Here is a 27,596-nt window from a genome sequence, read left to right on the forward strand (position 1 = left end):
AAGGGGCGTGGCCACCCGCGGGGCGTGGCCGAGCCCTCAGCTGACCGGCCGCCATTTTGTCGACACCCGCAGGCCGAGCGCAGCCCGCTGCCGGAACCGGGGCTGCCCCCCTCCCTGTGCCGCGCCCCTCATCTCCACACCTCCCGCCCGGGATGTGAGCGGCCCGGCCCGCTGCTCTCACCTGACCGTAGCGCTATTAGGAGCCGCGGCGGCTCGTCCCGCCGGGCACGGCCCCTCCGCGCCCGGCTCAGGCCCTCGGCTCGGCCCCGCCGCCGCCATGGCGCTGAAGATGGTGAAGGGCAGCATCGACCGCATGTTTGATAAGAACCTGCAGGACCTGGTGAGGGGGATCCGCAACCACAAGGAGGACGAGGTGAGCGACCGACGTGTGCGGGGTGGAGGAGACGGGGAAGGGGCGGCCTCGCCCGGTGCCGCTGTGCTGCTCGGCCCGTGGTTCCACGGCGCGCTGTGCTGGCCGGAAAGGCCGCGCTCGGCCCAACTCGGTGCTGGTGGAACTCGAATTACGGAATGCTTTGGGTCGGCGCTCACAGCTCGGGCTGCACGGGCTTTATCAGGGTATGGGGCATCGGCAGGCATAGGGACCTGCAGTGCTGCGCGGTGCCGCTGCTCTCTGGGTGCAGGATTTCCTTTCACGTCTGATTCGTATCTCCTCTCTTTTACTTTGGAGCCGTTCCCCTCTTGTTCTAATGCTGCCTGCACGCGTTAAAAGCTCCTCCTGCTTGAGAGCACCTTAAGGCTGCCTCTGCCTAGAGCGGTGTGGCTCTGCCCCTCTGAGAATCGCACACAAAAATGTACCTTCTTCATCTCGAGGCAGAAAGCAAACGGGCACGTTGGCTGTTATTCTCTGTTCTGTTAGAGGCACATGCTCAGCAAATTAGTGTAGGTTAGATAATTACTCATTAGGAACACGCTGTGTGAGACTTTCTGCATTGACTTTGTAGTGTCATAGGTTAAGTGTTAGCCTTGCTGCCTGTGTCTTCCCAATTATGTTAATTATCAGGTAGATGGTCACACACTTGTGTGTTGCAGCATCTCATTGCCTGCTGAACTGAGGTGCAAACACCACTTCCGAAACCACTTGATCTTTCTGATGGCTTTTAAGCAGATCACTGTGCACAGGATGAGGCGTTTGCTAGCAGTGATACTTGCAGAACCATTCTGGCTGCTAAGGACTGTGTGGTTCCCTGCAAACCACAGCAGACTGGGGGGGGGGGGCCTGGAAGCAGATTGTTGTGGGCTGCTTAATGTGTTGTACTTGAAGCTAGAACAGGTGAAGAGGCCAATAGACACCTGCTGCCTCACACTGAGCTCAAAGCTGATGTGTCACCCCCTGTGTAAGCAAGAGGCCGATGTCACTGACAGGTTTGGGTGGTAACGTGGAGAGGTTCATACAGTGTTGGCTCTGCCTTTTGGAAGCTGGGCAGTAGGTATTCATGTGATGAAATGTGTGTCTTCTATAAGGCTGTGTGCTTTGGAATCCATCAAAGCTTTTGCTTCAGTGGCACAGAAGTGATGCTGGAAGCACACGGCTGTTCCTTCCTGCAGCTCTGGCAGCTCAGCCATCCGTTACCGAGAAGCTGGGCTTTGGTTTGGTGCTTCCCAGGGAGTGGTTGTGGGCATCTTCTAATCCTCACAGGGTGCTAAGATCAGAATGGCGTTTTAGAGGAAGTAGCTGCCGAAAGTCTTCCTACAATGCTCCTGTTGTTCATTGCCTAGTGAGTGTTGCTCAAATATTGAATGGAGTTGTTCAACTGACTTGCGTGTGTCATGAGGTGAGGATCTGAGCCTGAGGCATGCTTTGTCCCATCCAAAAGAGTAAACTTGTGTAAAACAAACGGCATGCTTTGGTGGCAGGGCTCTTAGCTGCTGGATCTCACTCAACAAGAAAGAAAAGTCTTCAAAAGAGGGGTTTAGTAGTAAAATTAAAATGATGCTGGAAGAACCGAAGGCACATCTATGGTTTATTGTTCTGTTTGAGTGATGCTTTTTGTTCTTAAACCTGACAGCTTCCCATCCCTCTGCAGGTGCCATTGCAAGCTTTGCTCTTGTGCTGACGTGCAGAGTGGATGTCGTTCAGGGTCAGATGTGGTCCTGCACAAGCAGTGGAAGTTTCCCAGCAGGTTTGCTGCATTCCAGCTTGGTGCTCATGTGTTCCCACAGTGCTGGGGCCTGGGGGTGCACCCAAGCCCAGCTGTGAGCCTGAAGGAGCACTGCCAGCTTTATGGCAATGCTTGAAGTGTTTTCCTCAGTTCTGCAGAGGAGCTGGGGGTGATGAGCCCTTCAGCCCAGCTCTTTGCTGCAGAGTGCTTAATTACCTGCCAGAGACCATTTTAATTTTAGTTTCTGAGCTATATCCAAAGCTGACCCATTTATTTAGTGTTTCAAATGTTGGAATGGAAGTGTTGGTGTTCTGTGGGAGTGGGACACCCCAAGTTAATGCAGCCACTGCTCAGTGCTGGCGTTCCTGTCTCAGGGAGGCGTGGAGCTGAGCGTTCCTGTGCAGCAAGCACCAGCATGGATGGCATGGCACAGCATTGCTGCGTAGACTTCCTTGTTTAACACACCCTGCTTACTTCTCAACACTGCATGCAGATTCTTTAATTCCTGCACTGTTTCCTGGTGCAAGCTGAAAATCTGAGGAAAAGCCAAATCTGCAAGGTACCCTGCTCTGTGCTCCCTGGGCGTTCCTCTGCTATCTTTGTCTTTTGTTTGTCTTTTGGCTGTGGAAGCAGTGAGTCTTTCATTGGTTCTGCTGTGGTTTTGTGCCATGAGGGACAAACAAGGGGTGTGCTGAGCGTTCCAGGTGTGTGCTGAGCAGCTCAGAGGTGCCTGGCACAGCAGGCTGGTGGAACCCTCACTTCTGAGTGGCTGCTGCATGAGGACAGGGGGCTGGTGTTGCTGCAGAGCCTGCCCAGCTAAGCACGGGGATGCTGCCCTTGGCTGCACAGGTCCTGGCACTTCTCCGCTGCGTTTTCAGATTCAGACAGGTAGGAGGAGCTGTGAGGGATCTTCTACAGTCTTCTGTTCACAGCTGCTGAAGCTGAGCAGCAGTTAGCACTGTGGCCTTCTGGCGATGTGGCTCCTGGCTGCTTTTGCAGCAGTAATACCTAAAGGCGGAGGAGCAGGGCCGGAACACAGCAGGCATTTTGAGGAATGCCAAGAGCACGTTGGTGCCCAGTGCTGAAAAACCCACTTGAGTGCTGGGCAGTGCAGCTTGTCAATGGCAGGCAGCACTCTGTCACTGCTGCTCCATCACTCACTGCTTGTCGTGTGTGTGGCGGAATCTCTGAAGGGAACCCATTATTCCATCTGCTTTGGAGTGGCTCTGAGTTGTATTGTTCATTCTTCATGCCTGTGAGTTGCTGGGAAAAGACAAAGCAGGCGTGGGGATGGTGCACAGAGGGCTGGGTGGCTCCAGGGAGCTGCATGGCAGTGAGAGCTGAGCCAGCGGAGCAGGGCATGGGCTGCAGCTCCTGCAGGGCTGGGGGGAGAAATGGCATTGCAGCTGGCTGTGTTTCCTCACTGAGGCTGGGTTTGATGTGGCTGCCTGTCCCAGTGCTGAGCACAGAAAATGGGTCCTTTGTGAGCAGTGGCCGTGTCGGAAAATGTAGCAGAAGCTGCCCAAAAACTGTTACTATGCGAGTTTGAGGGATATGCCAGAACCTTCAGGCTTTTCACTTAGAAGCACTCTTTGGTCCTGTATCCGTAATGGAGCTTACCTTCATCAGAGCCTGAGATTCCTCAGGGAGAGAAACGTGGAACTGACAGCTGGAAGATGCAGGGTGAAGGTGCTGTGTCAGTAAAGGTGGAGTGCGTGCTGCCTTCTCAGGGCTGAGCACTTCTGTCTGTTGCATCTCTGGGATCTGAAAACTTACTTGCTCGTGTGTGTCTTAGCATAAACCCTTGAGGAATGTTTAATTGCTGTGTAATTAATAAAACTGTCATCAGACTGGAGGCATTTCTATTAAGAGACTCGGAAATAGGCCGCCGTGCACTACTTGCTTAATCCAGAAGTAAAAAGTTTCAGTGCTTTTTATTGATTTATAAATCAGCTTAGGCCAGACTTGCTGCTCTCCTGCAGGTGGTGTCTCAGCTCAGATCCCCCTGGGCTTTGCACTGTCAGGCCTCAGTGGCACCAAAAACCATTAAACACTCAACCCGAATGTCACGTTCTGTGCTTTTTTTCTTTTGTTCTTCTACACTTCTTCTTATCCCAAACTTTTTCTGCTCTATGGTGGTAACTGTGCATCCGTTGCAGACCGTATCTCGCTCCCTCTGGTGTTTGCTGTTAATCATGCTCATCTTAAAACCCTGCATTTAACCCTGAAAGGACAGAACAGGTAGGGAGTGCTGATGTTGGACTCCGTGCTCAGATCTGGTGGGAGGCATTTGCTGCTGCAGTGGCTGACGGATCTGAGGCTGCTGCCCAGGACTTGGAGATCCAGCTGTGTTTGCTTTCCTGGGCTGTGAACACAGGATTGCTTTTCCTTCCTTTCCTCCTTCATTTTGGAGGTATCATCCTTGATGCTTGATACCTTTGCACTCAGTGCTGCTTCTCGCACTGCTTTTGGTGCTCCTGGGGCAGTTTGGGTCTGGCACAGGGCCGTTGAGGATCTCCCTGGGCTCCACTGGGTAACAGCAGCTCGCATTCATGGCCTTTCTTGGCTCTTCACATTCACAGCAGCACAGGGGTTGGAGGGGAGCTCAGGAGATCGAGTCCTGCTCTCTTCCCCCATCACCGTTTGCCCTTCAGCTTCGCGCTGCTGTTGCTGGGTGCTCTGCCGTGCTGTCACTGCCTCTGCTTGCGTCAGCAGCAGCACAAGGAACTGCTCCCTTGGAGCTGCCTTTTGGGCAGCCTGTGAATTCCTGGGCTGTGGGCTGCTCCTCTGGCGGCTGTGAGCAGTTGGGTTGCATCCCAGGAAGGCTTTGGGTGAAGCAGTGGGTGTAGCTGGGAGCTGGTGATGGGGAGGTGATCAGTTCAACACCGTGAGCTGATTGAGCACAGAGCCCGGTGTGTGCCTTCTCCATTCCTTTCTTCAGTGGTCCTGGAAAGCATTTAAGGCAAGAGTGAACCAGTGCCCTCCTGGGAAGCATTTCATAGAATCATAGAATCACCAAGGTTGGAAAAGACCTAAAAGATCACCCAGTCCAACCGTTCACCCATTACCAACAGCTCCCACTAAATCCACGTCCCTCAACACAGCATCCAGCCTTTCCTTGAACACCCCCAGGCTCGGTGACTCCACCACCTCCCTGTGCATCCATTCCAGTGCCTGACCACCCTTTCTGAACAGTAACACTTCCTGATGTCCAGCCTGAATCTCCCCTGTCGTAGCTTGAAGCCGTTCCCTCTGCTCCTATCACTGATGACACGAGAGCAGAGGCCGACCCCCAGCTCACTACAACCTCCCTTCAGGAAGTTATAGAGAGCAGTGAGCTCTCCCCTGAGCTCCTCTTCTCCAGGCTGAACATTCCCAGCTCCTTCAGCCTCTCCTCATCAGCCCTGTGTTCCAGACCCCTCACCAGCTTTGTTGCCCTCCTTTGAACACGTAAAGGATTTCTTCACACCCTGCTAAGGAAGCAGGCACTAAAAACACTATGCAAGGACCATCAGCGAATCAGTGCTGGGAAAAATAACCAGCTTTTGGTCTGTTTCACTTTTCAAATCTCTGCCCCCCAAATATTTGGGCCTTGCTGTGGGATTGCAGTGCCTACAGGTATGCGGATGCTCTCGCACTGCGTGGTGTGGCTGGGTGGCTCTGTGCACGTGGCTCCTTTTGCTGTCAGCTGTGGTGGTGAATCTGGGCAGCTGGATTTGGGGGGAGGTGGAGTTGATGTGTTCCCTTCGTTCTGCTCCTGGATGGCAGTGCTACTCCAGGGAGATTAACGGAAAGTTAATGCCTGCTGAGCCTTTAAAGCCTTCTATTTATAGGGCCTCGGGTTCCTTGTCCTTCTGCAGGATTTGGTGTGCTGATGTTGGGAAAGGACTTCGTTCTGCTCTTCAAAATGCCTTATTTCAGTTTCACATCTGTTTCTGGGCTCTGCAGTGCACTTTTTCCACCCTCTTTTAAGGAAGTTGCTCACTACATCAGTCTCATTTGCAGACAAAGTTTGCCTGTAGGCTGCAGGGGCAGCTGGATGTGGCTCTACTGGGGTGCATATTTAATGTCCATGCTATTTTTTCAGCCCTGCGGTCATGCAGTGTTTTGTCTGAGAGGATCTTGGGAAACTGAGGGTGACATTTAAAGAACTTTGGGGGTAAGAGCCGTGAGAAGTGACAGGAGCACTTTCTGGCTGTGTGCATAAGGATTGAGAACCTGCTCCATAGCACCCAGCATGAAGTGCTGGCCGGGCTGTGCAATGCGATACAGGGGTGCAGGGTTGGGTGACAGCCTGCTGCCGTGCTCTGTGTGCATAAAACATTCAGGGCTGGGTGCAGTGCCTTTGTAGATCGGTTGCACGTTGCCTCTGTCACACTTTCAGCATCTCAGATCAAGTGTGCAGTTCTTCCTGCCAGTTGTCTTTCACATTAAACGTGACTTTAAGTTTCCCATGGGAGCTGCCTGGGCCTGAACCACCCCCAGGCCAAGCTTTGAGTCCCAAACTTCTTTTTCATGGGAGATGTCAGCCGTGAAGCTGCTGTGTTTGAAGGCAGTGCTGCTCCTGTTGGCTGCAAAGTCCCAGTGCTGGGATCAGCTGCAGCATCTTTGTGCACCTCAGGCCCTGTGTGGTTGCATGGTGCTGCCATGCACTGTGTATGAATTACAACATTCTTAGCCTTGAGCAGCTGGATGCCACAACTTGAAGGTGAGATGGGGTAGAAGGCCAAAAAGCAGTTGGGATAACACAGAACACAGTGCAGAGGCCGTGTCATTCAAAAGCAGGCTGAAGAAGCCCTTTGGTGGCAGGTGCTGCTCTCAGGGCAGAGCTGTGCTGTGAGCTCTGCTCCTGCTCTGCTTCCTCTGGCAGCTGATGCGTCTCTCTTGATGATGAGTGCAGGGGTGCATGTGTGGCTTTCTGAGGAGACATTGAAGCCCTCGCTTTTATGTTTGTATGATTTCTGTAGCAGATGCCTTCTGTGCTTCAATCATAATTAATTGTGACCAGAAAGAGTCTGAGTTAAACATCCTAACAAAGTAAAATCTGCGCTGATGGTTTCAGATGATGCTTTTGCCCCATCCCTCCTACAATCACAGATGTGGTTCAGAAAGAAGTGAAAGGCCAAATGTTAAATATAAATGTTGTGATTTACTGACAAAATCAGACAAATATCGAGGCAGGAAAACCACTGAGGGTTCTCACACTGGGATGCAGTGAGCATCTGAGTCTGGGTCAGGTGCTGTGTGCAGAGGAAGGGTAATTGATGTCACCTGAGCTGTGGCCTGTCTTTGACATGGTTATTTCTGTGGTGGGAAGGGAGCAGGAGGGAAAGGCACTGAAGAAACACCTGGGTGTACTTTGTTTCATAATAAACAGCACTGCGTCTTGTGAATGAGAGCTTCCTTTGGAATTAAGGCCTTACCTAAAGATCGTGCGTGAGAGAGGTTTGGTTCTTGCAGGTCTGCCCTGCTTCCTCCCCACGGACTGCTGGAAGCCCATGGAGGGGAATGGCCCTGTTAAATGAGCAGCACTTCTTTGTTTCCCTCAGGCAAAGTACATCTCCCAGTGCATCGATGAGATCAAGCAGGAGCTGAAGCAGGATAACATTGCAGTGAAAGCAAACGCCGTCTGCAAGCTCACATATGTAAGTGCCTGGCTGAGTACTGTGCTGTCACCGGTGTCACTTCTCACCTGCTGACTGGCAGCTGGCCTCTTCTTGGGCTGTGCTTTCGTGGCAGCTCCGTCCTGGAGGCACGTGCTGCAGGTGGAAGTGCTCCCACGAGCATCTCTGCCACCAGTGCCTGCGCATTCCTTTCCTGTTCGCTGTTTGTGCGACTTCATCTCGCTCAGCTGGGTCAGCAAACTGATCTGCTCAAAGCTAATCCAATAACAGAGTAGTTTTCTGCTGGATGAAGTAAGAGCACGTAGTTGCATGAGGACTTGAAACCGGTGTTGGTTCCTCTTCGTGCAGTCCTTTGTGGAGTGGGGAAACTGTTAAAGAGTGACTTTTGTGATTCTGTTTAAAAAGTAACACGGAAAGAAGCTGCCCGGGTGGTGCCTGTCCAGCTGCACGGCAGTACCTGGAGCTACTGCCAGTTAATTCTACAGCTTCTGGTGGGACTTTGGGTAACTTTAACTCCTCCATGGCATAGAATGCAACATAGGGATTGGTCATGAGGTGCATTGTTATTTTTGGACCCTTGTTTCATCTTTCTGAGCTCTCCTGCCTATTTCTCTGAGTCTGTAGCTACAGAAATGTCACTTTGTTCTCTGCTCACAGTTACAGATGCTGGGCTATGACATCAGCTGGGCTGCTTTCAACATTATCGAAGTCATGAGTGCATCCAAGTTTACATTCAAAGTGAGTTTTCTGTTTAATTGCCGCTGTGCGGGCCGAGCTGTGTCACTGCTGTAATGAATGGATGTGGTGATGTGTCATCATTAGGTTTGATTTCTTCAGGAAGCCAAGCAAGTCGACTTTCTGTAGTACCTGGGCACTACATTTCCTGCCACCGCAGGCTTTTCTAGCAGGTCTTGGTTTGGCAGCTGCTGTCTTTCTTGTGGAAAAGCCAGGCTGTGGAGTTGTTTTGGTTCACGAAGGCCACCTGAGATTCCCTGTGCTGTATTTCAGTGTGCAACTGTTCTGTAACTGTTCCTGAAAGGTTTGGTCCAGTTCCCAGGCTGGGCTTCCATACCCAAAGTCAGGAATGAGGGAGTGCTTTGTTTGAAGTGCAGCAGCCATAATAAATATTCCCCATTTCTCCTAATGGCAGTCCTACTTTATTTCTGCATCTCCTAGGCCATTAAGTCTGTATATTCTAATGAAGGATGGGAGATGAAGCTGATTTTAATATCTAAAAGAGAAGTGTTACAACTGAAGGTGTCACTTAAAAAGAGTTTGTGTCAGGAAACAATAGAAAACTGTCACACAACTGTCATCCCTCTTTTGTTAAGCAAACCCAATGCCTGTTTTAAACAGCTGGTTGTTCTTGATCTAAACATCTCTAAAGGTTATGTAATGCCTTTGTGTCTCCTTGCCTTCTCACAGAGAATTGGGTACCTGGCTGCCTCTCAGTGCTTTCACGAAGGCACTGATGTCATCATGCTGACCACCAATCAAATCCGGAAGGTAAATTCTCAATTTCAGTTCCTGGTTTCTTCTTATTTGTCTTTTAAGAGATTATACAGTGCTTTGTTTATCTGACAAGAGATATGTTGAAGTAGAATTCTTCTCACGTGGTTCACAGTCATCACAGCATCTGAAGAACTGATGCAGTCTTAAGCTCTCTATAGGTTTCCCTGGTGTTGCTTCATGCCACCTCTGTTTCTTTGCTTAAAAAGCCCAGTGGGAATTAATTCACGCAGTGTCTTTCCTAAACACTCCAATACATTGCAGCCATTACAGTTGGAAAGTTCTGTTGCTCTTTAAGAAGTAATCTGTTTGTTCCTAAAGTAGAATCTAATTTTCCCCCACCTGCCAAAGGTACCACAATGAGATGCTCGTGGTGCAGAGCCCTGAGGGCCTGCCTATGTTTAGCTCTCCTGACGTGGTTTCTTTGCCCACGTGACTCCACAGTGTTAATTCACACAGTCCAAGAGCAAACTGTGCTGCCCCCTTCGTATCTTTGTTTCCCAATAACTGAATTCACCCTGTAATGCTCTGTCTTTCACGAGATCCAGCTTTATAACCGACATCTGAATGCGCTCAGATGTGACTGGTAAAATATCTAATGCACCAGGCTGGATTTTAGAAGTACTTTCTACCTACAAACAAGTACAAAGAAACTTGGCAGATGAGCTTTGTTCTGCACCCCAGCTTGAATTCTGTCTCTTGGGGCTGAAAGCCACGGTGCTGCCAGCAGCTTGGAAGGGAAATAATCTCCTTTCTGTAATGAGGTGAGGGCACTGTTCTGTGCTCATCATCAGAGCACGCCCTGTGAGGCTGCTGGCGGTTTGGCTTTGTCTTAACAGGGTTAGTATTTAATTCCTTTTTTGTTTTTTTTTAGGGTTTTAAACATATTTGTAATCATGTCAGAGGTTTTAAACAATTATTTGCCATTTCTGAAATAGCACTGAGGTATGATGTCTCTAATTGCTTTCATGATGCAGTCACCCACCTATTAATTACGATTCCTTGTGCCTGTTATTCAGGGCCACAGTAGCTGTGTTTTAGCAGGTGTTGGAGGAGACTCTACTTAACAGAGTCAACTTAATACTCCATATAATAGAGCATATAAGTATTCCCTTGGAATAGAAATAGCTCTGCTGCCAATCTGAATGAATGAAATTGGTTTGAAAAAATACTTTCTCAACATCCTTTGTGATCTTAAATTTTTGAGCCTGTTTTTCCTTTTTTAGGATCTGAGTAGCCCTAACCAATATGATACAGGAGTTGCACTGACTGGCTTGTCCTGTTTTGTTACTCCAGATCTTGCCAGGGACTTGGCAAATGACATCATGACCTTGGTGAGTCAATAAGACTAAAATAACTTCCTTCCTCTACTTAAAAGACGTTAAATTGTTCAAGTCTGTGTGATTTAGAACTGCTGTATGTGAAAGGTGATCCTTTTTCCTTATGAGCCCTTTGGGCAGCCTTTCCAGACCTGAGTTCTGGAGGTTTCCCTTGGTTGTTTCTTGTAGTGGAGGTGAGAGACGGCAGCCCAGCCCTCCTCACTGAGCTCCAGAGCAGCAGAGTCACCCATCAGCCAGCTGTGAGAGAGCTGGATGAGGACCCAGGGGCCTTGGGGAGAATCTTAGAAATGTCCATCTGTAAGAGCCTCACCCCAGCTGTTTGGTTCACAGATGTCTCACACGAAGCCTTATATCAGGAAGAAGGCAGTGCTGATCATGTACAAAGTGTTTCTGAAATACCCAGAGTCCCTCCGTCCTGCGTTTCCTCGCCTTAAAGAGAAACTTGAAGACCCAGATCCTGGTGAGTGGATTTCAGTAACTTCTCTTCCAAAACGTCTTAAGTGTAAATGCTTCTCAAGCCTGTGGAGAGAAGAGCATGTGAAAAATACCAAAATAAAGCACTTGAAAGAAGCAAATGTTTTGAAACACATGCATTAGATTATAAGGCTTTTCTTTTATTGTCTTAGTGTTATCTGTGTCTGATGAGCTATCCACAGTAAGGAGGGAAGGAGAATGGCAGTGTCCTTGCTGAACCCAGACCTGATATCTGTAGCTTGCTGACAGTATTAGAGAGCAGCCTTCCTCAGTTCCTTCCTCAGTTTGCTTTGCATTTTTGTGTTTTACTCCCTCACCTTTGGTAACGATGCTGAGCCGTTCCTTGCAACACCCAGATCTGCACCATGAGCTGCCTTTGCTCTGAGCATTTTGCAGCAGAAGCTTCAATTCAATTCAGGCCATGATGATCTCTTCTTCTCTCACTTCTGTTTCCCAGGTGTGCAGTCTGCTGCAGTAAATGTTATTTGTGAGCTGGCTCGACGCAATCCCAAAAACTACCTTTCCCTTGCTCCACTGTTTTTCAAGCTGATGACATCCTCAACCAATAATTGGGTTCTCATTAAAATTATAAAACTGGCAAGTATTCCTTACCTACGTGTAGAGGATTGAGATCTTCATTAGATTATGTTGAGTGTGAGAACAGTTTACTTGCTTGGAGGTATTGTTACCATTAAATCTGAGTGAAAAATAAATCAGGAAATCTCTTTTGTTTCTGTCAATGTAACCAAAGACAAAAAATATTTTAGGAGAGGTTGATTAAATGTAATAAATGCAATTAAGGAGTGTTTTTGTACTGCTTAAAAACAGCTGTTGATTCAGTCTCTTGTCTGCACGTTTTTTCATAGTTTGGTGCTCTTACTCCACTAGAACCCAGACTGGGGAAGAAACTGATTGAACCTCTGACCAACCTCATACACAGGTATGTGTGGCAGGTGCTGCTTTGGTCACTCAGGGCTGGGGATGTGCCTGGTAGGTGGGTCACTGGGCTTGTTTCCTGATGCCAGGTGTGTTGGCTTTATGCATCAGAAGATGGTGATGGTGAGGCTGTTTCTTACAAAGCCATAAGATACGTAGTTGGGTGCCTGACTGCCAGAGTGTGGGTTTCTCAGGAGCTCTGTGCTGTGCCGTCCTTCATTCATCTCTCCATCTGCCATTCTTGGGGTAGGCAGAGGGTTTGGTTTGGTCTTTGGATGAGAGTGGTTCACTGCTCTGTAACCAGTACTGAAACTTGGGCTGATTGCTTCCTGGCAGTTAATTTCCTGTGTAATTAAAGTTGTGAACTAGCTCTGAGATATCACTGACAACTCTAAAAAGTGTGATGGTTTTCTTCCCTATTTAAAGCACTTGATTTCTGTTTCAGCACCTCAGCCATGTCTCTCTTATACGAATGTGTGAACACAGTAATAGCAGGTGAGAACTGAAATTTGTAACCTAGAAGAGAACAGAATGAACTTTGCCATTACTTAATGCTATTTAAACCTTTTCTAATTTATTGCATTTTATAACTGAATTAAATTGCTTGGCAAACTTTCCATGTTCTGTTTCAGTGTGGGGCTGTGACTGAAGTCCTTGGTTGTCAGATGAGGCTGAGTTATTCCAGCTATCCTCTGCTAAAGGCTAAAATAAAGCAGCAGTTAACAATGAGTGATTATTTATATTAAGCTCCTAAATGCTTTTAGAACTGTGAATCGTGCCAGCAGCCATCAGATGGCAAATACCATCAGTTCTTCATGGAAAGTTTGCCAGTGTTTGCTGATTTGAGGAAGTTAACAGGATAGGGCCACCTTTGTGCAGGCTGTGTGCTGCTGGGGGCTTCCCAAACGTCCAGTGTGATCAGCAGTGGGAGCTGACTTTGCCTCAAGTCAGCTGACTTGATGAAAACTCCAATTTAATTACAGTGAAGTCCAGGATCCGTTGCTGCATCTCATTACATTAGGGAAATGCTGAGGTTCATCTGCACGGTTGCTGATGACGTATTTAAGTTGTGACTGCAGCAGGATATCACTAATACCATCCTTAATGAGAGCATGGTAGAACGTTAAGCAGCTCCAACCTGGCTTCTGCTACAGCTTGTGCTTTTGTTTCCATCCTGCCCTGCAATTTATTGCTTTCCTGATGTTAGATGAAGCTGCAGTGTGTGGAAGGGCCTTTCCTTCTCTTCTCTCTCCTCCCAAGCTGCCCAAAGCCCCAGCAGGCGAGCAGCAAACAGATGCTCAGCTTCCCCTGTGGGCAGAGCTGTCTGTTGGCCTTTGTGGTGTCCAGAACACAGCAGCGCTGACTGAAACGTGTGCTTCTGTATTTCAGTTCTGATCTCTCTGTCCTCTGGGATGCCCAACCACAGCGCCAGCATCCAGGTATGGCACGTCTTGTGTTCTGCCCTGTAAGCCCAAATGTGGTAGGAAAATGAGCTTGTGTTCCTCTGCTAAAGCACTAAATGACTCCAGTTTAGGAGGATCCTACAGTCTGAAGCATTTCCTATGAGTTCTGTTGCTTCCTTTGGTTTAGAAAGCAAGGTCTTCTCTTCTGAAGATTTTCTCACTCTTTTATTCAGCTACTACTATTAATACATCATGAAATCTGCTTTGTTTTGCCATGCAGCAAGACTACTAGAGGCCACAGGTCTTCCTCAGGATGCTTCCCTGTGTGCTTCAGCAACCCCTGCATGTAAAACAACTTCATAAAGAGTTGTTGTAATGTAGACCTTTAAAGCTTGGCCTTTTTTTTTTTCCTTCCAGCTTTGTGTACAGAAGTTAAGAATATTGATTGAGGACTCTGACCAGAACTGTAAGTATGTTGCTTGTCTTCATGGCAGCTCTGAGCAAGCACTCACAAGGGAGAAATTGCAGCAGTCTTAGTGCAGTGAGCTGTGTCTCCAAACATCTTGTTCAGTATTACAGAGCTGTTATGTTGTAAACAACTGTTGGGTCTGTAATGTGGAAATAATTTTAGATAGCGAGCTCTTCTTGTACTGAACATCTTCTAAACGAATGAGATGAGTTATCACTGCAGCTTATGGTCCACCAAATCTACAGCACTGCTCCTTCCATGCTCTGTGCCTTTTCTTTTAGTGTGCCTCCTGCTTGGGAAAGTAGTGAGGGCTGTTCAGATAGTCAGAGCTTTATAGTAAAATGTAAGAATGCAACTTTTTTTAATGACAACAAAGAACATTGGAAAAATCCTTTTTATTTTGTGCCAAGATTTTTAATTGTTGTTTTTTTATCCTACTTTTTCCCCGTGGAAAATGATCTCATTCTTAATACATCAGTCTTCTTAATACTCCTTATGCTGTGCTCACCCTACGATGCCAGCTCTCAAAACCCAGAGGTTCTGTATGAGAAAAAAGTGTTTTGATATCAGAGTAAAAGTTGGAGTGTGAAAAGGCAGTGATCAGTGTGTGCAGCCATGGCCTCACGTGTGGGACTGTGACAGTAAGGAAGGTCATCTGTGGTGTGCTGGCTTTCAAATGTGTTCATCCTGATCACAAACACTTGTTTGAATTATGAAGGTTGGTGTGAGCAGAACCAGCCGATGTCAAAACTTCACGGGCAACAGCAACCAGTATTTCTATATTTGGAAAGAAGTTTTATTTTGTTTTGCACAGTGAAATACCTGGGCCTGCTAGCAATGTCCAAAATCCTGAAAACACATCCCAAGTCGGTTCAGTCTCACAAGGACCTCATTCTCCAGTGTCTGGATGACAAAGATGAGTCTATCCGACTCAGAGCTCTGGACCTCCTGTATGGCATGGTACGTTTCTGCAGCTGTTTCCCTTCCAGCCTTATGACCCTTTAATTGGGAAGTAAATGGTTCAAGAAAACATGCAACTTTCTCATCCTCCCCCCCTCATTTGCTAATAACTGCCTTATCATTAAAGCTATAGCAGAGCTTTTATTTGTAATGAAAGAGCTTTAAACGCTTCCATTCCAACTGCAAGAGCAAAAGTGACAGCACTTGATCTCTGAAACTGTGGTTCCAGTTTGTGCCTTTCATTCAAGAGCCTGCAAAACTGGGGCTTAGTGGGGTGCATCTGGTTTCCTTGTGACACAAAAACTCAGGTCCGTTGAGGAGCTAACATCTGCTTTAAAAGAATTGGAAGCACTTGGTACAGGAAATACCTTATTTTGAGTCACCAGTAACAACTCCTTCAACAGGTATCAAAGAAGAACTTGATGGAGATAGTGAAGAAGCTGATGATCCACGTGGATAAAGCAGAAGGGACGACGTATCGGGATGAGCTGCTGACGAAAATCATAGACATCTGCAGTCAGTCCAACTACCAGTACATCACCAACTTTGAGTGGTCAGTGGTTCTTGTGTCTGCTTTGAGACCATCAGCAGTGGCAGCGCAGAGCTGTCTGATGAAACTGCATCCCTTCCACTTCCTGCAGGTACATCAGCATCTTGGTGGAACTGACTCGGTTGGAAGGCACGCGGCACGGGCACCTTATAGCAGCCCAGATGTTAGATGTAGCGATCAGGGTGAAAGCTATCCGTAAATTTGCAGTTTCTCAGATGGCCATGCTGCTGGACAACGCTCACCTCATCGCCAGCAACACGCAGAGGAATGGGATCTGCGAGGTGCTGTATGCTGCTGCCTGGATATGTGGGGAGTTCTCTGAGTAAGTGTGTGGTCACAAAGATTTGGGCTGCTGAAAAGTGATTCCTAAGCTGTTCTTCTCTCAAAACACGCGCGCTGTTGCTAACAAAAGGCTTGCTTCTTCCCCACTCCTCCACACCGTAGCAGTTCTCAGTTGTGTGTAGTCAGGACAGATGCTTATGTTGAATATCTGATCTTTCTTCTGCATTCCTGCCCGCTCAGGCGTGGTTGTGGATGTGAGCAGTTTTAATACAGTGAAGGAGCTCTTTAATCATTGTCTGACCCTACTGGATTTTTTAAACACTGGTGCAGTGAACTGTGTTCTGTGCAGTAAGCATTGCCTACTAGTTCCTGTTTTTCTTGGGTAACAAACCAGAACCTCACCGATGTGAGCAGTGAAGTGCAGGATGGCAGAAGGGGCTGCTGGTCCAGCATTGCCAGTGCAAATGGCACTTAAAGGTGCAGTAATTGGTTACTGGAGGAAATACTGCACTCGTAAAGGTGGGAGCCGAGCTGTTTCCCTGCTTCTTTGAAAGGATAAGGTGGTAAATTCATGCATGCCGTGTTACTGCTGCCACTTGGAAGGAGAAAAATGCAGGCAGCAGTGATGGTCTATGTAGTCCAACTTGTCTTTATTTGTGCTGCAGCTGAGGTGTCTGAAGAATTCTTAAGGCTGACAGAAGTGCTGAAGTTTCTCCATTGGTGCCTCATGTCAATTCTGTCTTTCTAGACACCTGGAAGAAGCAAATCAAACACTGGAAGCAATGCTGAGGCCTAAAGTTACTACTCTACCCGGCCACATCCAGGCGGTTTACGTGCAGAACATGGTGAAGCTGTATGCATCCATCCTGCAGCAGAAAGAGCAGGCTGGGGAGAAGGAGGCAGCTCAGGAAATCACACAGCTGATGATCGAGCGTTTGCCTCAGTTTGTGCAGAGCGCGGATCTGGAGGTTCAGGAGAGGGTAAGAGAACAAAGTGAGGCCGTTCAGGGGACGCAGCTGGAAGAGGGGGGTGGTGCTTCCTCAGCTCCCCATTGCAGCAGTCAGTGCACTCACCTTCAGCTGACTTTCTTTGGAGCGTGAGGGGGGGCTTTTCTGATAGTAAAACCAGAAAGTTTTATTATCGGTTCTGAAATTACTTTTGTGTTTGTTCTTAGGCTTCTTGTATCTTGCAACTAATAAAATACATTCAGAAGCTACAAGTGAAAGAAGTGCCTGTAGCTGAGGAAGTAATAGCCCTGTTTGCTGGTGAGCTGAACCCTGTGGCTCCTAAGGCACAGAAGAAAGTCCCAGTTCCAGAGGGGTAAGGTTCCTTCTCTTATGCAAAGCCTCACTTAAACTGCTTAAGCCTTAAAGTAAAGCTGGGATATGACTATAAACCCTGAAGTACTCAGAGGTACTGAAGCAAGCTATTTGTGTTTACTGCACCTCTTGCCAGCTTGGACCTGGATGCCTGGATCAACGAACCTCCATCAGACAGTGAGTCTGAAGATGAAAAGCCCAAAACAATTTTTCACGATGAGGAGCAAAGGCATTCCAAGCCCAGGCATCCAGAAATGGATGAAGAAGAACTGGCCAGGGTGAGTGAATTGTTAAGATGCAGTTTTGCACATCATTTAGTGGTAGTGTTGTCAGAGAAATATAGTTGTACAGTAATAATGGGACTTAAGAGACATACTGGATATAACTTTGACTCAGAACACTTTTGTCATAATCAAGCTTCTGTGCTGTAGAATTTTTGCAAGTAGGCAATGTTCCAAATATTAAAAGAGCACATTTTGCATTCTGCTGCCTTTTATGTCTCTGTGCTTGTAAGCAAACACTCTAAGCACAGATTCTCTTTTCCTTCTAGCGTCGAGAAGCCCGGAAACAGGAACAGGCAAACAACCCCTTTTATATTAAAAGCTCTCCTTCCCCACAGAAGGTGAGTGAGTCTGATTCCATCTCTTGTTGGCTTCCCATACTGTGTCTCTCTGAATGCTGGTGCTGCAGCTTCCCTTAGGGGCACTTGTGATTATTCTCACTGCAGTTACAATCACATAAGTGTGGTGCCTCGAGTGACAACCTGCAGCTGTTTTTATGAGCCTTCTTTCTGTTGGAAAAGCTTGCAAATGACTACATGTCACCAGAGCAGCCAGCTCTCCATGGATTTGCAGTGGACCTGGACCTCCAGTTTAAAAATAGTGCTGACTGTCACAGCTTCCATTGCAGAAAACCTTCTTGCAGAGAGCAGTCTTGTCTGAGTTGCCGTGGAAAGTTCACTGTCTGGATTTTACCAGTCAATCCTCAGAAGCTGCTGAGACATTTTTCTGCTTTGCCTTTACGTCACAGAGTCCTGTGCAGGAGTTTGTTCCACTCTGGGTGCTGCTTTGGGGGTTCACCTCGAAAGGCACTTCATTAAGAGTGCTGGGAAGACTGGCCTCCAAGTGTTAGTTCAATAGAAATCCTTCATGGTCCTCTGGAAGCACTGCGTGTTTGTGCTCAGAAGGTCACAGTGGGCTCTTCTTGCCATCCCCTCCAGGCAGAGTTCCTCTTTTATTCCTTCTGTGTCCCAAGGGCTGCCCCCATTCTCCTCAACCTACACCTCAAAATTCCACGTGAAGTGGCGAATTGTTACTCATAAAGCACAAACCAAAAAGCCTTCCGAGTTGCAGGAAGCCTTTTCCATGGCAGCAGCAGGGTTAAAACACTGGAGCCCAGGATCTTTTATAACAGCAAGCAGTTGGCTCTAACATACAGCCAGCTACCAGATAGGATTTAGCACTGAGCTTTTCCATTCCTGTCATTTAAAATGCTCACTTAGGGGATTTAACAGCCTGCTGTTCAGAAATGTCTATTTATACAGATCTGGCAATGCTCACAGCATACACTTTCATTTTCCCAGCGTTACCAAGACACTCCAGGTGTGGAACACATCCCTGTGGTCCAGATCGACCTTTCTGTCCCCTTGAAAGTTCCAGGTAGGTGCAGCTGACACTGAAAATGAAGTGCAGAAACTTAAGCAAAAGCAATAATGTAAAATTCTTAATTGTAAAGTATGAGTAGCATTCATTAGGCTCTAAATTGGCTCTGTGATCGTGTGCACTGAAAGCAATTTGGCTTCTGTAGGAATGCCGATGTCTGACCAGTACGTGAAGCTGGAAGAAGAGCGGAGGCATAAACAGAAACTGGAGAAGGACAAGAAAAAGAAAAAACAGAAAAAGGAAAAGAGAGGGAAGCATCACCGCCACAACTCGCTGCACACTGAGAGCGAGGAGGACATCGCTCCAGCCCACCGCGTGGACATCATCACAGAGGAGATGCCCGAGGTCAGCTGCTGGCCTCTGTGCTCTCAGAAGGCAGCCTCCCCCAGGGCTGCAGAGCTGGTGAAGATCTGAGTGATGGAGATGGCCCTGAGCTGTGCTTTGCAGGGGGAGGAATCTCTTCTTGTGCACTGGGGCCCTTAAAAGAGCAGTGTGCATCTCTGCTGTAAAAGCAACGCTGTCCAAGCAGTCGCTTTGTTCATTGTGCTCTGCTGCTTCACTTTGACGTTGTCTTGCTGTCTAGTCAGCAGGTTTGCAGCTGATGGCAGTTAATTGCACGTGCTAGTGATGTGATCTGTGTTTGTTCTTAAAACTTCTGTTAATCAAAACCAAACGGCAGCAATTCAGATCCTGCGATCTGAGAAGAATGGCTTTCTGTTCTAAATTAGTCTTGTAACGAGATGCTGTGTTAATGTGTGCTGTTGTTAAGACTTGCTGGGCCTGGCTGCGAGCTGCCCTGCTCTGTGGTTAGCAAGCTTCAGAAGCACCAACAAACTGCACTGGGGGATGTAGAGCTTGATGAAGAAGTTGCCTGAGGTACAGTTTGTGAGCTGAGGGTCTCTTTGTCTCTCCTGCAGAACGCATTGCCCAGCGATGAGGATGACAAGGATCCCAATGATCCATACAAGGCACTCGACATAGATCTGGATAAGTAAGTTTTGTGTGTGAACTTAATGACTAACCAGAAAGCAGGAGGGCTCGGCTGAGGCCAGGCTTACCAAGGCCCTGCCTGCAGCCCACTGGGTGAAAAGCCCTGAGTCTCTCTCCCACCTCTGATGTAACTGTAGGCGGCCCTTCAGGTTGGGTTCCTGCTGCAGTGTAGATGACAAAAGCTGAGCTGCTGAAATACTGGCAGTTTGGGGAGGGTGGAGAAAACACTTTGTGTGGCTGGGTCCCAGCAGAAGTGAATGCCTGAGCCTTTGGGGGCACCTCTGATTCCGTGTGCGTTTGCACCGAGTGTGATCTGTGTTCATCTGTGCTCATCTCAGACCTGCTGTGCACAGGGCAAACCTGTGTGCTCTGTGGAGCTTCAGTGCAGTGCCACTGTTGAGAACTGTTCTAATCTGATCGGGCTTCTGTATTGTTCTCATCTGTTCTCTCCCCATTTCATATGAGTCACTGTGCTCTCCTCTCACGTTTTCTCATGTCTGTGTCCTCTCTCTCCTTCTGTGCTTGCACTGCTATGTCTGTGTCACGCTCACACGCAGTCTGGTTTCAGGGAAGCCTTCCAGGTAAGACTGTACTGCTAAGTGCTTCACCTTCTTATCTCAGCTTGGTTGATTTTAGTGGATGACATGAATACACGAGGGGTCACGAAGCTGTTGAAATCAATGATCCTCAGATCTGTCTGGGTGTTTTCCTTGCTGACCTTCAGCAGTGAGACCAGCGGATATCTTCCTGCTTAAATGTTTGCTGCTTAAATGCAAAAAATGAATGGTTAAGCAAAAGCTGTAGGAAAGGAAGCAATTAGCCAGCTTTTTCTCTTCTAGACAGCGTTTGAGAGTGAATAAATTTGTGGTGCTTTTTCCCAAGTAATGGATTCTGGATATGATGTAAATCTGAACTGCTGGTGGTGCTTTCTGGAAACAAGGCCTGCCGTGAAGCACAGCTCTTCAGTGTCACAGTAGAGCACAGCTTCGTAGCATCAGCTGCCAAACATTTTGCTGCTTAAACCCACCTCTGCTCAGTGATGTGTTCTGAGTCAGCACCACACCGTGTGCCTTTCTGTAGGGTTACCCACAGGTCTGCAGCTGGCACCTGGGTGGCAGATGTTACCACGAGCTTCAGGTCTCCTTCACAACATTGCTCAGCTTTCTAATCTGAGAGCAGTGACTGCAGTGACTTAAACCTCACTTCTGGTCCATCTGCTGATTTAGATTTGGGGTCCAACTTGTAAAAGGCAAAAAAATAACCAGCAAGAACCAGACTTTGGAAGCAGAGAATCTGAGTGAAGGGAGTCTGTCCTTGCAGCAGGCTGATGTTGTGTTTGTATCTCAGACCCTTAGCAGACAGTGAGAAGCTGCCAGTGCAGAGACACAGGAATGCTGAAGCCCTGAAGACGCCCGACTCCGAAGCTCCACCTGTAGAGAAAAAAAGCAAGAAACCCAAAAAGAAGGAGAAGAAACACAAAGAAAAGGAGAAAGACAAAGGGAAGAAGAAGGAGAAAGAGAAAAAGGCGGTAGAGGAAGAAGAAGTGAAAAAGGTAATTTGAGGCTTTCTTTTATGAACAGCTCTTGTCGTCCGTGTCTTCTGCCGTGTTTTGTGCTTGTTGGTTAGGAGTCAGAGCTACAATGCTGGCTTCTGTCTCCTCTCTGCATTCAGGAGGAAGACTTGGATTTCTGGCTCTCCACGGCTCCACCTCCTGGCTCTGCTGCGCAGCCACAGGTAGACACCGCAGTGTCAGAGGGCTCCTTTCTCACAGCTGCATCTCAGCTGTGGTGGCAGTGCTTTGTCACACTGCAGGAGGGAAGGGCTGATGGGTTTATCTGCCCACTGTGTTGCCGTGAGGCAGTGAAGCTGTGTCCCCAGTTCAGACACTGCTGTGGGAGGTTCCAGGCTCACCACAGTGCAGGTCAGTGGAAGTAAATGCAGGTGGAGCTGCAGGCTCTGTGAGTTTCGGTGTTACTAACCTGTGGTTTTAGTTCTCAGTGTGAACTAGAAACCAGCAGTATTAATGGAGGTGAGAGACCCAGTCTGACAGAAAAACTAACGAGTTTCTATGGGAGACTCTGCAGGAGAAATGGAAAACCAGGCATTGATTCCCTGCAGAAGTCTTTGCTATCCTGTCCTCGAGTGATCTTTGGCCAAGTCTCAGCAGCATGAAGTTGATGCCAGCTTTGATACCTGTTATTGTCATGTAACTTCCTGATAACAGTTTGGGAGGAGGGCGGGTGTCGCTGTCACGGTTTCTATTCTGGGGTTCAGCTGTCTCAGCTGTGTTCCATTGGTGTCATCATCCTTCTGATAACCCACTCAGAGCGGGCCTCAGGCGAGCGCTGCTGTTGTGTCTGAGCCTGAAGGGGTGACAAAGGAAGAAAGGGAAGAGCAGCAGGAAGAAGAAGAGGAGGATGAAGGGAAGGTAAGCAGTCCTGAGTGGCTGACAGCCTCAGCTGTGTTCTGTGTCTCCTGTTCCACCTGTCCGGGTGGAGGTTGGTGATGCAGAGCTGCAGCAGTTGTAAAACTGAGCTTCCAAGCAGCTGAAAATATTTGGCCTTCTAATCCCAGGCTGCTTTGGGCTCTGAGGCATTGGTGTTGGAGCTGAGAGCAAGGCTCAGCACAGCACACAGTGATGGCTGGGGTGCAGGGGATGAAGGCTCTGTTCTGGGTTTCTGTGGGGTAGGAGATGCCAGCTGTGTAATGCAGGGCAGCAGCGTCGTACTGGCTAAGATTGTGTGGGTTTCTTTAAGGAGTTGTTTGAGTTTCTCATTGTTCTTGTAGAAATCCTCCAAGCATAAGAAGAAAAAGCACAAGAAAGAGAAAGAGGAGAAATCAAAGGATAAGAAGAAATCCAAAAAGAAGCATCACCACAGTGAGGAGGAGATGGCAGAGTCTGTGCAGAATGGAACACTAGATGATGAGCCACTACCAGTGAGTAGCTGGAGCTCTGGGAGGAAGGCAGAAGCTGAACTGTTCTTTGGGGAGGGAGAACATCAGCTCTGCTCAGAGAAAGCAGCCCTCTGTGTGTGACTGCCATCTGTTCCTTTGCAGCCCATGTCCAGCTACCGCCTTCTTGCTGAAAACCCATACATTAAAATGGTGAGTTTGTTGGCATTCAGATCCAGAGCATTTCTTCTTCTCTTTTTGTTTTTTTTTTTTGAGAGGATGGTGCTGCAGCTTCATCTAGGCATCTAATAGCAAGTGATTTGAATCCCAGGAGGCAGATGCCCAGCAGGGCTCTGCCTTACACCCCTTTGGCTGTCTATTAACAAGTTCTTCAGCTGAAACGTCCTCCTGCTCCTTAGCAGTGCTGTGGGGCTGATCACCTTGCTTTTGTTGTCCTGTGGCTGTGCTGACTCATCTTTGCAGCTTGCCATGTGCTGGTGGTGCATCCTGTTGCTGTGCTACACGAAGCTTCAGAACCTTCCCTGTGATTTTTCTTTCCTCCCTTGCAGACCTACGATATCCAAGGAAACCTGCAGAACGACAGCCAAGTGACCGTGTCTGTTATCTTCGAGAACAAAAGCACTAGCTTCCTTAAGAGCATGGAACTCAATGTCCTGGACTCTCTCAACACTAAGATGCTCCGACCAGAAGGATCATCAGTGCACGACGGGATACCTGTGCCCTTCCAGCTGCCCCCTGGTAATGCAGGGCCTTGCTCGGTGTGCTGGGAGCGCTCCTGGTCCGGCGCTGCCCTCTGCTGGAAAGAATTGTTTGAGCTTCCAGAAAGACTCATCTTTCTGCCTGGGTTTCACGCAGTTCATTGCAGAGGATAAATCTCCTTAAGCAAGGCTGTGAATGCAGGTGGTTCTGCAAAGCCAGGGTGCAGGGGCTGGGAGTGCAGCTGCCAGGGTTCCTTTTTCAGGCTGGTACGCCTCTAAATGTGCACCAGCAGGAACCCCCAGTTCAGGAGGTGTTTGCTGTGAGGTTTCAAATGAAAGAAGATCCTGATTCCTACCGAGTAGCTGTCAGGGCTGCCTTCCAGATATCCAGGGGTTCAGTGCTGTAACACTTAATTCAAAGGAGGAATTGTGCACATCACAACTTCCAGCTATGTGGAAAAGTAGAAACTTGGTTCAGAAATAGTGGGTCTGTAAAGCTGAGCTGCTGCTGATCGCTCTGTTCTGATGATGATGATGAGATGGATGCGGTTTCCTTACCTGACTTCTTCCTCTCCTTTCTTTATGCCAGGAATCTCTAACGAAGCCCAGTTTGTGTTTACACTTCAGAGTATTGTTATGGCTCAGAAGTTAAAAGGAACGCTGTCCTTTATAGTCAAAGTAAGTGCAGCTTTAAACTCTGTGCTTCTGCTTCCTTTGGAACTGCACAGGGGAGCTTGACTGGGGTGGAAAGCACTGCTTTAGAGCTTCTCTGAGGCTTCATTTCATCTCTGCTGCACCAGCCCATTCTGTGACGTGAGAAATATTTTTATGTGACATCTCGAGCAAAGAGTGCTGCATAAAGCATGTCCTGAATTGTCAGCCCTGGCAGTGGGAGCAATGCAGCCTGAGACACTACTGCCCTGTCAGATAGGAAGTGATGCCTCTGCTGGGGAGAGGAGGGCAACCAGTTACAGGAGAGGCAACTCAGGGTGTGCTCTGCTGTCAGATTGGTTAGCTGGCACAAGGCTGAAGAAAATAGCAATGAGGTAACATTAATAAGGTGTAATTCAGCCAGATGCAACTGGAAAATAGAGCTGGGTCTGTTCAGCTGTGTTCCTTACCTGCTCTGGGTGCCTGTATTGACTCAGCTGCCCAAACCTGGTCCCGGTGGCCATCGTCACGCTGATCCTCGAGGCCCACTCAGCTTTTATCAAGGGGAGCTGAGCCTTAAAGCCTCATCTGTGCCTCGCTGGAGGTGGGGGTGGTGCCTCCTCTCGCTGCCTCGGGGCTCCCGTTCATCTCCTTTCCTTTGACCTGTTGCAGAATGATGAAGGTTCAACCCATGAAAAACTAGATTTCAAATTGCACTTCAGTTGCGCTTCATACTTGATCACGACGCCTTGCTATAGGTAAGTGCCACTGGGGCACCTCCTGCACGGGGCTTCTGCTGCCATGCGGAGCTGAGCTTTGGCTGCAGCTGCAGGACACGGCGTGGGTTCGATTCTGGCTGCTGGTGATCGGTTTGGTGACGGTTCTGTCGTCTCTCGTAATGCCTGGCTGCTGAAATGCATCCACTGGTTGCTCCAGGTGGTTCTGGAGGGGCTGTGTGCCTCGCTGTGTGTGGCAGCAGCTCCTGTTGGTGCCACAGGGCGCTGTGACCGGTCAGAGGAACGGTTCCCACGTTCCCTGAGAGCTGAGTGATGTGCAGCCGTCTGCATCCCTGGTGTCTGAGGGTCTGCATGGGGCTGACGGGGCAGAGCTCACCCGGCTTCGTGGCCTAGGAACTGACTTGACTTCCTGTATTGCAGTGATGCTTTTGCCAAGCTCCTGGAGTCTGGAGATCTGCACATGAGTTCTGTTAAAGTAGATGGAATTAGCATTTCTTTCCAACATCTCCTGGCAAAGATCTGTTTTCATCATCATTTTTCAGGTGGGTCTCTTGCAGAACCTCCGGCAAAATTCCGTCTTTTGAAATCCTGCCGTGTTTGGTGAGCGTGAATGAATTGCAGAGAGCTGGTGCTGAGTTCTGCAGTGCTTTTGTATCCTTAAAATGAGCTCGGCTCTCTGGCCCCTCCAGCAGGAGTTTCTGTTCCTTGAGGCCAGACAGCAGCAGCTCCGCTGAAAGCAAACTGCATTAAAGAAGTGCTCTCACTGAGTGCCAGCTCTGCTTCCTTTGCAGTTGTGGAACGTGTTGATTCCTGTGCATCCATGTACAGCCGTTCCATCCAAGGGCATCACGTCTGCCTGCTGGTAAAAAAGGTGAGTGTGTCAGAATGCTCTGAAACGACTGGGAGGAGCAGGGTTTGTGGTTTCCTCATCTCACTGGGAAGAGGGAAATGGTGCTGAAATGGTGACGGGGCAGCAATGGATGCCGGCAGAACTGAGCCTCAGCCATGGATCTTTTCTTTCTCTTGAAGGGAGAGAACTCTGTATCCATAGATGGGAAATGCAGCGATCCCACCCTGCTTAGCAACTTGCTGGATGAGATGAAAGAGACATTGTCCAAGTGCTGAGCGCCCACACCAACAGCCCGACTTGGAGAAACACCCGGCGTGCAGCGGCAAGCAGACCCAGTGTTCAGGTTCCTCCCTCGTACGCATGCACTATCCTGGGGCACGTGCTTTTCAGTTACCTCCACCATCATTTGCAGTTCAAACATTTTCAGGCTGTATGTTACCTTTTCATTTTGAGACTTTTTACAAACCGTGCTGTTCACCCTTTCTGGCCCAAAGAGATCCGGTGATGTGACTGCAGGGGGGGAGGGGTGCTATTTATTCAGCAGCTCGCGGCGATGCTGTGACCATTTCCATCTGACGGGGCACTGAGCAGCACTCAGCCCTCGGTGTTGCTGTGCTTGTTACCAGGAGGCTGGCTGTGCTCAGCTGCAGTGTCTTCAGGGCTGCTGTGGGTGATGTCTGTTTCTAGCAGAGGCTGATGCTGGACCTGACGGCCTCTTTTTTGTTTTTCTTTCTTAAACGTGGTGATGATGATGATGATCTCAAGATCCGTTGCGATCGGCTCACGAGCATCCTCTGCCTCTGAGCTGTGTGAGGGGGGGATGTTGGTGGGCTCCTGTTGGTCGTCGCCGTGAGCCTTAACCTGGTGGGGCTGGGGCTGGGACGCTGCTGCTGCCTGCTCCCACTGCTGGCCCTGCGGATGGAGGCTGTCACTGCTCCATCTGAGCTCTGCTCATGTATTCCGAGTCCACTTCAATTTCACATTCCTGACAAGTTATGCTGTAGCAAGAAACTGGAAATCCAGAGGGATTTTTTCCTGCTTTTCTTTCACCATCTCCCTCCCAGAGGCTGACAGCAGCAACAGCCCCTGTGTGACTGCAGCTCCTCTGCGCAGCCGGCAGAGCAGCGCTGCTCCCCAGCAGTGCCAGGGGTTGAGGGGATCCGGGGAGGAAATCGAACCCCTTCTGCACTTGAACCTCGTGGCACCACGGCCTGGAAAGGAAGGGCTGTTTTCTGTCCTTTACAGATGTGCTTAACTGATGTCCCCCAAAGTATCGTGCTGCTTTTTTTCCCAGCTGTCGTGGTTGCTGTTCCGCACGCAGCAAACAGAACGGTTTTGCTTTGAGGTGGGGGCTGAGATCCATCGATTGCTGTTCCCAAAACTCCCCCAGGGAGGAGCTGAGCTGCTGCCCTTCCAGCAGGGAGCAGCACGAAGCCTCACCTCCCCCCTGGGGCCGTCGTGTACATTAAATGTGCGCTGCCCTCCTCCCACTTCGCTCCTCCGTGTTTGTGGACAGGCTGTGGCTGTGCTGCAGGAGCAGCTCTGTGCAGGTCCTGCTGTTGCTCAGCCCCTGCTGAGGCAGCTCCTGTGTTCCAGGCTGTGTGGATCCCGCGGGTCTGCCAGGGTGGTGTTCCTCAATTCGTGTTTTTTTAATTCATGGATGAAAGCTGTCACTGTAGCATGTAGAGTCTCCTCTTACAGAATCCCGTGCAGTGATTCTAGAACTTTGAACCCGTATGATGTGTTCCATTCACAAATTTATTTGCTATCAACATTCCCTTAAAACAAAAAAAAAAAAAAAAAGAAAGAAAAAGAAAAAGAGAACATACCACAAGCTGCTGTAATGATTTTGTGTCGAGATGATCCAATAAACTTTCAAAACAAAGTTAAATCTTTTGGCTTCGTTGAGGAGTCATTTGGAAGCAGCCTTCAGCTCCTCTGGGCTGCAGGGATGGTTTGGCAGTGGGGAATCGCCTGCAGCTGGGATGCAGGCCCGGCTCACGGGTGGCTGCTGGTCGCCCAGCAGCTGAGAGCCCTGCAGAGGTGAGGAGACCTTTGTGCCCCACCGGCCGGAGCTGCGTGGAGAAATTCCTGCTGCCTTTGCGGAGTT

The 27,596-nt window shown here is 48.8% G+C and overlaps 1 protein-coding gene across 1 annotated transcript; it reads left to right on the plus strand.

Moving 5' to 3' along the window:
• The first annotated feature begins 232 nt into the window (after nucleotides 1-232).
• Nucleotides 233-27,377, plus strand: AP3D1 (adaptor related protein complex 3 subunit delta 1). Its single transcript, XM_042835996.1, has 32 exons — nucleotides 233-373; nucleotides 7,670-7,765; nucleotides 8,402-8,482; nucleotides 9,170-9,250; nucleotides 10,480-10,587; nucleotides 10,924-11,053; nucleotides 11,525-11,664; nucleotides 11,934-12,007; nucleotides 12,449-12,498; nucleotides 13,393-13,442; nucleotides 13,824-13,872; nucleotides 14,690-14,835; nucleotides 15,240-15,388; nucleotides 15,477-15,707; nucleotides 16,416-16,647; nucleotides 16,842-16,987; nucleotides 17,123-17,264; nucleotides 17,537-17,608; nucleotides 18,569-18,644; nucleotides 18,793-18,992; nucleotides 19,565-19,638; nucleotides 20,985-21,189; nucleotides 21,309-21,371; nucleotides 21,964-22,065; nucleotides 22,425-22,574; nucleotides 22,695-22,742; nucleotides 23,099-23,288; nucleotides 23,838-23,926; nucleotides 24,572-24,657; nucleotides 25,057-25,178; nucleotides 25,428-25,507; nucleotides 25,666-27,377. Exons 1-32 carry the CDS (start codon nucleotides 278-280, stop codon nucleotides 25,759-25,761), a joined length of 3,654 nt encoding a protein of 1,217 aa, XP_042691930.1. The 5' UTR covers nucleotides 233-277; the 3' UTR covers nucleotides 25,762-27,377.
• The last annotated feature ends 219 nt before the right edge of the window (nucleotides 27,378-27,596 follow it).

The sequence above is a fragment of the Centrocercus urophasianus genome, unplaced genomic scaffold, assembly GCF_019232065.1.
Source record: "Centrocercus urophasianus isolate 14NV4802_14NV808 unplaced genomic scaffold, USGS_Curo_1.0 seq_56, whole genome shotgun sequence".
Classification (NCBI taxonomy): Eukaryota; Metazoa; Chordata; class Aves; order Galliformes; family Phasianidae; genus Centrocercus; species Centrocercus urophasianus.

Bases quoted from the DNA above. Each gene is read 5' to 3' on its own strand.
- AP3D1 (XM_042835996.1), top strand. From the start codon at position 278: ATGGCGCTGAAGATGGTGAAGGGCAGCATCGACCGCATGTTTGATAAG. The intron at 19,639-20,984 runs GTAAGTTTTGTG...TTTGTATCTCAG, and splicing joins CTCGACATAGATCTGGATAA to ACCCTTAGCAGACAGTGAGA. The intron at 21,372-21,963 runs GTAGACACCGCA...TAACCCACTCAG, and splicing joins GCTCTGCTGCGCAGCCACAG to AGCGGGCCTCAGGCGAGCGC.